The sequence below is a fragment of the Pholcus phalangioides genome, unplaced genomic scaffold (assembly GCF_987345545.1).
Source record: "Pholcus phalangioides strain wild (caught in Gottingen) unplaced genomic scaffold, Ppha-v1.0 ptg000024l_1, whole genome shotgun sequence".
In the NCBI taxonomy this organism is placed as follows: domain Eukaryota; kingdom Metazoa; phylum Arthropoda; class Arachnida; order Araneae; family Pholcidae; genus Pholcus; species Pholcus phalangioides.
Window position 1 is genome coordinate 2745633 of NW_028301616.1, and position 11084 is coordinate 2756716.

The 11084-nt window shown below is 40.4% G+C and overlaps 1 protein-coding gene across 1 annotated transcript; it reads left to right on the forward strand.

The window, feature by feature from the left end:
* Nucleotides 1-9196: 9196 nt before the first annotated feature.
* Nucleotides 9197-10576, forward strand: wol (Dolichyl-phosphate beta-glucosyltransferase wollknaeuel). The gene has a single exon (XM_089251062.1). It carries the CDS (start codon nucleotides 9302-9304, stop codon nucleotides 10298-10300), a length of 999 nt encoding a protein of 332 aa, XP_089107188.1. The 5' UTR covers nucleotides 9197-9301; the 3' UTR covers nucleotides 10301-10576.
* Nucleotides 10577-11084: the final 508 nt, after the last annotated feature.

The window sequence follows — 11084 nt, forward strand, 5'->3', positions numbered from 1 at the left end:
CCTAAAATATTGCTTTTGTAACAGGCAACCTGTTGACAAGGACGTACAGCAGTACTTGTATTCATGAGATGTGAGGATTAAGTTTCTATATTGAGAGACAAAGACATTCTAAAGAGTTTGATTTTAACTTTCATGGTGAAGGGTTGTCAGTTTCACATGTTATAGTAGAGATGCTCTGTATTGAAGTAGAATAAAGGAATTTTCCCATGTTCACCGCTCCATATACTCCCCCACTGACTGTTACATTGGCACCCAATGTTTAAAACAGACGGATGAGCATGTTTAGCTAAATGGGTATTCTAAATAGGTAATCAAGAGAGGAAAATGGCTTATCTGGCAAAATATAAAAAAGGCAAACTTTTTGGCACCTTACCGAAGAGATGGGCGAACCTATTAAACCAAAGATGAATGTGATAGAGCTAAAGAAACTTATTTACTTAAATTTATTACTTCCAGTAAAGGATATGACTAGGTCTTTACAAAAGGACTGCTACAGACCCTCGTAGAAGAAAATTCAACAAGGCAATACTGAAGGAAGAATTTGATAAAAAGAAGCCAAAGAGGAACTGGTGAGCAGAAATGCAGTTCGAACTCGAGAAATTGAAGATAGAAGCAATCAATTATCAAGCTTCTATTCAACCTACTGTGATAAATTGGGAATTTTAAGTATCAGTTCTGCATTTTGAATCATCAGATGAAATTTCATTGTTTTTGGTCCTGTTCAAACGACACATGAGATTGCGCCAGATTCCGGAAGAATTGTGGATTTTGTATCTCATCAACAGCTTACCGAAGGAGGTGGCTAGGATCTGTGCCAGGGAGCCTGACGACAAGTTCAAGGACTATCGGTATGTCAAGAAATTGCTGTTGAAGAGAGTTAAGCTACATGCAGACAGATTTCGACAACTTTTTGTAGAGCATCGGAAGAACTCAGAGTTCATAGTGTGACTTCTATTTCGAGTTGAAAAAGTATCTTGAACGGTGGTTAGCAAAAGTTAAGGTCACAACATTTGAGGACTTGATCAATCTAGTTATAGTGGATCAGATGAAGAAGTGCTTTTTCTAGAACACTTGAGGGACCCAGACACATTTCCAGAACACTTGAGGGACCCAGACACATTTCCAGAACACGTAAGCGACTGGGACACATTTCCAGAACACTTGAAGGATCTGCTAATCATTTAGATATCACTAACATGGCTCTATAGAGGCCTTATCAATAGGAGAATGCTCGTACAGGTGCCTTCAAACTAGGGAAAGGTTTTTCTCATTTTTGGCACACTGAGTTAAAATGCCATTAAGAATAATTCATGTTTTTATAAAGTGTGGGTTGATGACATAAGAATCGTTCCTGCTTCCCCCCCCCCTATCAAAAGTCAGCTCCGGAACCCCCCCCCCCCCCCGCCCATCAATGCTGACATGGTACTTGAATGGCCCCTCCTTATCCAATGTGATTAAGGAAAACAAAGATTATACAGCGAAACCTGTGTTCAATGATACTGTCTATAATTGTAAACCTGGGGCTCTGCCATTCCCCCCACCCCTGCTTTTAAAAAGATATCTGAGAGAAACTGACGTCTAGCGCTCACCATACTGTAGGTGTCCATTCTGAGAACGCATGTGCATTAGAGACACATAGATGTTCGAGAATTGAGATATATTTGATTACGAACAGCTAGCAACAATTGTTGAGCAGTCTGTATGACTTTTTTTTTCATTTTACAACTACAGCGTGTATGACATGACTAGCCATGATATATACATATCTCCTGAACTAAAATAGTGGGTTCGGTGGACAGACAGAAAAATGTAGGCAGTAATTTTCGGTTGGAAAAATTGTTGCTCTTGTCAATATTTTGGCGTCATCTGTTATAAACATGGGTAATTGACTGTGATGAGGATAAGCACATGTGGCTGTTGTCATTTCAGAACTCAGAAATTTTGGAACGTTAATCAAAGCAATACTATACTACAGACATCTTTAGTGCAGGCTTGGATAAATCCTAGGTGTGTGCCAGGTCACTATGATGACAAAAAAATTGGTATTGGTACCTAAAATTTTCTTTGTGTAGTTACTAAATTGCAGGCTGAGAGCAGCACAAAATATTTGGAATTTAAAGCAGCATATGCATCAACATGAAAGAGGGCCATTATGCCCTGAAAAGTTGAAGTATTATTTTGGACCTTAATACAAATGCAAGGCCACAACAGGCAAAATGCCCATAATAAATCATGGTTCGTACGGTCCTTGAAAACCTTGAAAAGTCCTTGAAAAAAAAAAGTTCATTTTCAAGGCCTTGAAAATAAATAAGAGTCCTTGAAAAAGAATTTTTTTTGAAGAATTCTGTGAGAGTCCTTGAAAAATTTGTGTTTTCCCAAATAGTTTTCGCCACTTTTTTTTTTTACTTCGTAAGTGATGTCCTTAAAAAAGTGCAAAGCACAGGGAAAAAGCCTTAGTAGCCAATAACCCTGGATAATTGGATTTAAAGCACGTTTTTCCCCATTATTATAAAGCCGAGTTTTCGTAGGAGCAGGTTTTTTGTGCCGCGTGCAAAGTGAATCGCCCAGCGTGACACGCCGTCCACTCACCAATAATAAGAAAACCTAGATCCTAGAGAGCGCAACAAGCCTCACACGGCAGTGTTTTACGTCGGGCGTGATTGGCCGACTGTTTCTGGAGGAGTCAAATGCGTTGTGCGCCACTCGTTTCACCGATCTTCTCTTCATTTTTGTTTTCTTTCACTTCCCTTCAAACCGGAGCATGCAGATGACAGAGTAGTTGATGCCAGGTCCGTGAGAGAGCTGATGCGCCACGGTAGGAATACACAAACGCCTAGTGTGATTATGTAAAACGTTTCTGTCGACGCAAAATGATACAGTTCGGTTCATGCGGCGCCAAAAACCTATAAACCTATGTTGGAATGTTTTTTCCCTTTTTATTCTCTGTGCACGTGGAACCGCTCGGCCCGACGCAATATGTAAATCGCTGACGGCATGCTCTCACCCTCACGGGAGCTCGGCTTTGTACTGTAGGCTGGTTTTTTTCCGCGTCTATGTCGGGATTGTTTTTTTCTCCCTGAGATTGCCGGTTGTTATTTGTCGGCCGTTTTATTTATTTATTTCTTTTATGATCGTTAATGATCTTGTTTTTTTTCCTTGCAACTTTTATGGAATAAAAGCTAGAGTTCAAAATGAACTTCCGATCGTTGTTTTTTTCTTCAGCTCAGTCAGCACACTCTGACCCCCCAACAACCAACCAAGTAGAAGTCCTTCTGTTCTAGAAGGTATTGCAACAACCCATTTCTAGGAAAACCCGGCTTTATGGTAGCATGTATCCTGTGATCGTATGTAGACGTATTTGGAGTCGTTGGAAGTCATTAAACTTTTGTACAAGGTATTTTTTCTGGAGGACTTGAGAAATCAATATCTTAATAAAAAGTGTCATAATTTTTGCCGAAATAATTTCAGCCTTTCGGTCCGTAAGTGAGCGAAGCTTCCTCTGATTACTGTCAACTATAGGCGGAGATTGACTGGGAAGTCTGGGGGGGGGGGGACACGATGATGATGTCAATTCATATATGCATATATACATTAGATCAGTCAACTTCACAACCCCCCGTATCTCCGCCCATGCTGTCTAAGGTTGTATAAGGTTCTTTAAAGAAAGAAAACAAAAAATGAGTAACAAGTGTGTGTACTTTTAATTACTTGTGTGGCTGAAAAATCCCTTCTATCAAGATTGGTTGCTGAGTGTGCCAGACAAAAATGTCGCCAAATGCAAGCTGTACTTCAATGGGTGAATCGGCGCTGAAATCCATTGAGCTTATATTACTGGAGGGAGTATGACGCAGGGCCATAACTAGGATTTTTGTATTGTCTTGTCGCCCCCACCAATTCGGAATTCGATAATTTTATAACGGTGTTCACCTAAAAATTGCCACCCGGGGCAGTTGCCCCCCCCCCCTCCCGCGTTCTAGTGCCGGCGCTGGTATGACGTCAGTGGTCTACATAATTACTTGGAAGATCACGTGACGCGTTGAATGTCGGCGCATCTCTGTTATTTTCTAATTGCATCCATAGTTGTTTAAAGGAGTTTAAAACAATAAATGAAAGAAATAATTTCAGTATCGATGATATGATTCCAAAATTAATGAAAGAGATAGTTCCAGAATTAATGAAAGAATTACAGAATTAATGAAAGAATTACAGAATTAATACAAATACAACACCACAACAGGCAAATTGCCCAACGAGGTGGCTGACTTAAGAACATCATGGATCCCCGAGCCATTTTTTGGAGGCCCTACCCACTACTGCTACACTCCAAATGCACCCCCCCCCACGAAACCCCCCAACGAATCGGTACATGCGGGAATGTACGTGTAGTGCAACCTGACGTAAAGTTTGTTTCTGTGTAATGTTTGTTATGTGTAGTGCTGCCATCTGCCACCAGTTTTTTTTTTTTTTTCCTAACTATGAGTGAAGTGTTATGGTTGAATGATTTATCGTTGTAGGACTGTTGCTCTCTGTGGCGAGACTTTTTAACAGGGAGATCGGCTCGCATTCGCGCCTTGAAGTTGGGAACCACAGAAAACCAACTTCAGCCGACCACCACTGTGGGGTTCGAACCCGGATCCTCGCATCGCGAGTCCGTCACTATAACCACTCGACCACCACAGCGGAAAGAAAGAATTAAAATTAATGAAAGAATTACAGAATTAATGAAAGAAAGAATTAATGAAAGAGATAGTTCCAGAATTAATGAAAGAATTAAAATTAATGAAAGAAAGAATTACAGAATTAATGAAAGAAAGAATTACAGAATTAATGAAAGAAAGAATTAAAATTAATGAAAGAATTACAGAATTAATGAAAGAATTACAGAATTAATGAAATATAATTCCAAAATTAATGAAATAATTTTAGAATCAATAAAAGAATTCAGCATTAGCGAAAGAAACAAATCCAGAATTGATGAAAGCAATTATTCCAAAAGTTATGAAAAATTATTCCAGAATTGTTGAAAGAAATAATTCCAGAATTGATGAAAAAATTCCAGAATTAATGAAAGAAATTATTCCAGCATTAATGAAATAAATAAATTCAGAATTAATGAAAGAAATAAATTCAGAATTAATGAAAGAAATAATTTAATCTTTTTCTATCTTTAGAAGAGTTCTTTTTTTTAGTCTTTAAAAGGAAATTAATTGCAATATTTAGAGACTAAACTACGTTTCAATGAGGAAATTGACAGGCACGAACTGTGTTATTCAATGTGTCATATGTTTTGTATGATATATATGTGTATGTGGCCTCCTTTATTCATTACAGATGATGTGAAATAAAGTAGGTAGAAATGTAATCTCTGAAAGTTTTAATCAAAATTAAATATGCGCCTATTCATGTTAAAAATATGCTTTTGTAAAAAAAGTCCTTGAATTTTTAAGTTTTACCTTGAAAAGTGCTTGAATAGTCCTTGAATTTTTTTTTCGTTAGGAGAGTACGAACCATGTAAATATAGATGTCATAATATATATATAATGTATTCCTTCTAGTAAACAATATTTTGGTGTCAAAAGTTTTTTCTTGCACCTAGATTTTTTTTTGTAATTTTTCCAGCCCTGTTCTAGTGTGGGTTGATCAGAGGCACATTGGGGCAGAGTATTGCTGACTTGAGGGGGGCTCGAAACAGTAGAAAAAATATTTAGTATTAAAAATATTTTTGTAAAAGAGAAATTAAAATATATAAGGGTCGTTCAAGTGAAACAGACTGGTGTCTGAAAAATTTCAGATACTTCATTGGAGAATAAACACTACAGCAATATCGAGAAGCATAGTAATGAGGCTTTGAGAGAGCCTACAGATAATCTCAATCTTATTGTTCAGGCAAATGTCCCAACATGGTAAAAGTTTTTTGATACCTTCCATGAAGAAGGACAAAGGCTGATGATGGAACCACTCTTGATTGCAGGTGAAACGTTGACCTTTCAGGACCATCTTTAATGGACCAAACACGTAGTACAGCGATAGATCCAGACTGTTAGGCAGATGATCCATTTCCCAGTGGAAATCACGCAGAGTATTCTTTGTTGTTTTGGCAGAGTGCACTATTGTGTTATCCTGAAGCAAAATCTCACCTCTTGCAGGGTTTAAGCTACGGTCACATTTTTCGCAAAATGTGAAAGAAAATCGCAGAATGCGAAAAAAGTAGCCGCCACTTTCGCAAAAATGCGTACATGAGGTACACAACGAGTAGACATCCAACCATCAATCATTACATTAGGGGTCATTCAAGTATTACGTCAGCATCGGGGGGAGGGGATTTCGGATTTGTGGACTTTTGATGACAAGGCGGGAGGGGCTTGAAGGTTGCTGACATCATCAACCACCCTTTTTGAAGGTATGAAGTATTCTAAGCTGCTGACGAAATTTTGCCTACAAGGGGTGGAGGGGTCAAAAATGGCTAAAAATCTGCTGATGTAATACTTGAATGGCCCCTTAGCATTGTTATTGTAGCATTTTGCTAAAGCTTTTCCCCTCATTTTCGCTTTTTTGTGAAAGGAATTTTTTATCCAGCTTAAACCCTGACCTCTTGACAATTTGCTTGGTCACTTGCTTTCAAAGGCTCTGTAACATGTTACAAATTGTTTTTGTAACCAAGTCATTTCTATCATTTTGCTTTAGCTCGAGTCAAAAAATCTTATAGGATACTGAAATAGTGCGTTTTTTTTAAATGTTTTAAAAATTAAAAAAAAGTGATGGTTTTTTTTTTATTATGCTAATGTATAATTATGGTTGTCTAGGGTAAGGGTACGTACTACTTTTTCTAATTTTTTGAATGGGAACCCTGCAATTTCTAATAATTTAAAATGTTTTTGTAAGGTTTTAATAAAACTTGAAATTTCTCAGAAGAAAATCCTTATGTGCCCCCTCCCAAAAAAAAGACTGTGCATACTCGATATCATGTGGCTCCCCCATAAGTTTAGGAGTTGATGCTTGCAAAAATTTCCATCATATGTTTTATTTTTCACACTATAAATTCACTAAGAGGAGCTCGTAAAAAGTCTGGCTTGGGGGGACCCCCACCAAACATCTCAGCCTATGTGGTCCTGCTGCAGAATGCTGGATCCACAATTGTATTGGAGGGGGGGGGGGGTGCTTACAGAGACAGCTCAGGACAGAGAATTTGAGAAAAGAATGGTCAAGAAAAATATTAGAATGGGTGAAGAGCGGCAAAGTTTGTATAGCTCACAGGTGGTAAAACCATCCAGGGCTATGCTGGAACAACTGAGGCACTACCCTTGGCCCCAAACCGAATGAAGGGATCTCACAAACAAAATTTACTCTCATTTTGCACAATACAAGGAGCCCCCCTAGAAGGCACACTTCGGCCCTGAATCCACCTCTGCTAGATAGTGAAGGTCTTCAGGGGCATCTATAAAGGTTATTTCAAAGAGTTCTAGAGTGGCTAGGTCAGTGAGTTATGAAACAAGTGATCTGTAGAGTTTGCAACTATGTGAGTGGGCAAAACAGTGACCCACACAGTTTGTAAGCATGTGAGCAAGGTATCACGTTAGTGAGCAGCCAAAACAGAACTAAAGAGCTTGCAAGCACGTGAATGACTAAAAAAAAACAAACTTTTGAGTGTGTCAGTGACTAGACCACAACAGTGTGCAAGCAATCCATAGAATGAGGGACCAGGTTTATGCAAGCATAATGATCGACCAAAATAATGTGTAAGCATGTGAGAATGGGATATAGAGCGAGTAATAAAAAAAATGGCCTGGAATGTGTGAGCATGGTCAACTCGATATCCAGTCGGCCATGCCTAGAGTTTGTGCATGCATTGTGAGTGACAAAAACAATTTCAATTTAGTGCACTGCAATTATTAGTACAGCCCTTCAATTTCTGCTGAATGTTTTTGTCCTCTTCTGGTAATACGTAATTGACAGTTTATGCTGGAGACTGGCAATATATCTATCCACGTTCAGTAACACTATGTACCTAGGGTTACCAGACTTTCTTTTTTGATGCATATCAAAACGTCCTACGTTTTAGAAAATTCGTCTTTTTGTCCTCCTTTTCAGGTTTCTAGAATGACTCCAGAACATAATAATTGCTATTAAAGAATTATCTAGAAAATACTTTTTTTTTTTCACTCTAGAGCATATATCTCTTGATTGTTTTTCCCCACACATTTAGCAATTGCCGCCGAAATTCCCAGAATACAAAAATACGCAAATTGCCTCCAAGCGGGTCAGATGCTATTCTACTATGTCCCATCTTTCTCCTGGATAACTCTGAAAGAAGAGAATCGCATCATCATTATTGAGATAACCATTGTTTGCTCACTAACAGCAAAAGTCATACTCTGAAGTGGGGGAGAGAGGGCAGTGCATTATCCCCCATAATGTATTGGCCCACCCGAGAGCCTCATGAACATGAGATGTCGTCAAACTTTTTTCTAACAACAAATTGGGTAGCAGGTATTTCTGGCTCGGTTGGGCGCGCTCTGCTATTAAGACGCCCTTGAGGGAGACAAGACGTAAGGGATCAAGAAACGGAATGGAAAATTACTCAAAGCGCATGCGCAGAACTTGAATCTCCTCTGTGACGTCCCTTGAGAGTTGTGTTACTATTTCCAAAGGGCCGTCTTCAGAGCAGTCGAGTGGTTAGGGAACTAGCTTCTCACTGTGCAGGTCTGGGTTCGGGCATGGATGTTTACTAACCTAACACTAACAAATTCCCTGGACGGATCATGCTGATCCCTTGGGAATACGCGATCACATTATTATTATTAGGTGTCATTATCATGAGGACCCCTCACCCAATCCACTTGAGGTGGTACTGCTCAAAGCAGTGCTAGTTTCACTCTTTAACCAGCTTTGGTACTGCTTTTCTATTCAGAAGAGTAAAAAGCAAAGCTGCATTAAGAGAGCATACCTTTCAAGCGGCTTTGGTAAAAAGACAGTGGTTTAGTTGAGCTATAGCGGGTTGTTTTTTTTTTTATAGTGGCACCATCTGTTGAAAAATTAGAAGAGCGTGCGCAGGCGTCCTTCTTCCTGTTTCTGAATCTGGTAATCCTGTGTTTACCGTATTTTCCAAGATTGAATATGGTCAGCAAATCTGATACTGTCCACGCATAAGAGGATCCATAGACACACAAAGTTCTGTATAAACGAAGACGCAGTAGAAGATGGCGGCCACGTCATGGTTACCTCCATGGTCGTAGTAGCCGAAAGCCCTGTATAATTATTGTATTGTATCGTATGGTTACCTCTGGTGTAAACAAACTTTGAAATGATGGATTCCGACACCAAAATTTGCCTCTCCGTCTCTCTGCAGATGGTGGGCGTGTTATTATTCTTGTATTTATACGTGAAATTCAACCGGAGGAGGGCTCCGATAGGCCGCCACGAGGAAGAGAAATACTTTCTAGACGTGAAGTGCGACGGCGACGAAGCCCCGTCACCGGTCGCTTTCCCGTCGCTGTACGAAGATCCGTCGATAGACCTCTCAGTGATAATTCCGGCCTACAACGAGGAGGAGCGACTTCCCAGCATGTTGGACGAGTGCGTGGACTTCCTGGAGGCCAGAACCCTGTCCCTGCCGGATTATTCCTACGAGATCATCCTGGTTAGCGACGGCAGCTCCGACCGCACCACCGACGTGGGCCACGAGTACACCAAGCGGCTCGGATGCGACAAGTTGCGGGTCCTGTCGCTGATAGAGAACCGCGGCAAGGGCGGCGCGGTCCGCCTCGGCATGTTGAGCGCGCGCGGCAAGTGGTTGCTGTTCGCCGACGCCGATGGTGCCACCAAGTTCGGCGACATCGAGAAGCTGGAGGTGGAGATGAGGGGCATCCTCGAACAGCACGGGGCCACCGAAGACTGCGTCGTGGTGGGATCCAGGGCACACCTCGAGAAAGATGCTATCGCCACTCGCTCGGCGTTTCGCACTTTCCTGATGCGCGGTTTCCACACCCTGGTGTGGCTGTTCGGTGTTAGAGATGTTCGAGATACCCAATGTGGTTTCAAACTGTTCACTAGACAATCTGCCCGCAAGTTGTTCGCTGCCCTACACATCGAGAGATGGGCATTCGACGTCGAATTGCTTTACATTGCCAGCCAACTAGGCATGAGAGTCAGTGAAGTTGCCGTCAACTGGACTGAAATCGAAGGATCAAAGTTGGTCCCGTTTTGGAGTTGGATCCAGATGGGGAAAGATCTGCTATTGATCTGGCTTAGATATCAGATGGGAATATGGAAGATAAATGTTGAAGAGAAGAAATTTAAATAATTTTTAGGAACTTTTTTATAAATTGGCGTAGATGGGGAATGAATTTGTAACTTGTATACACACATACACTTTTTGTATACCTTTTGTTTTTGTTATTTTCTCTGCACGCATTATTCCACAATATCTCTTGGGAACAACTTGAATCATGTGTGTCTGAAAGAAAAAGACATTGAAATATGTGTATTCCTTGAACAAATTAAACTTCTTCAGCTGATGAGATGCAAGGCATTATAATACATGTGTCCCATATAAATAAAGTATTTTTTTACTGTTTAACCCTTAGGTTGTGGACAGAGGCATACTTATGGGTTTTGCTGCACTATCCCTATTCATCTAATTTTATTGATTCAAATTTGCAGTCCCGTAAATATAATATACTAGGGAGGCCCTGCCGCCCAACCCCCCACCCCCTTTTCCTCTTCACAACATATCTTTTTTATTTCGTCCCACTTCATCAGAGTGCTATGGAAAGGGACATGTGAAAGCACCAGCTTACTGAAGAAGCGAATTTTACAATAATAGAGCAAAAAAACATGTAATTCATGAAGTACCCCCAGAAAACTTCTCCATGGGGGTCCCCAAACTCCAATTCACTGAATTTTAGTGGGACCATAGACTGGATTGATGTCGTGCTACCAATGTTGCAAATTTTATAATGTTAAACAAGAAAAATCAGTGAGATTCAACCAGGGGAACCCGAAATGGAACCTGTCAACTTTTTCATGGCGCTCGACCTGGAGGCTTGTCGGACATCCCTCCTGTGAGGGGCCATGAAAATGTTATA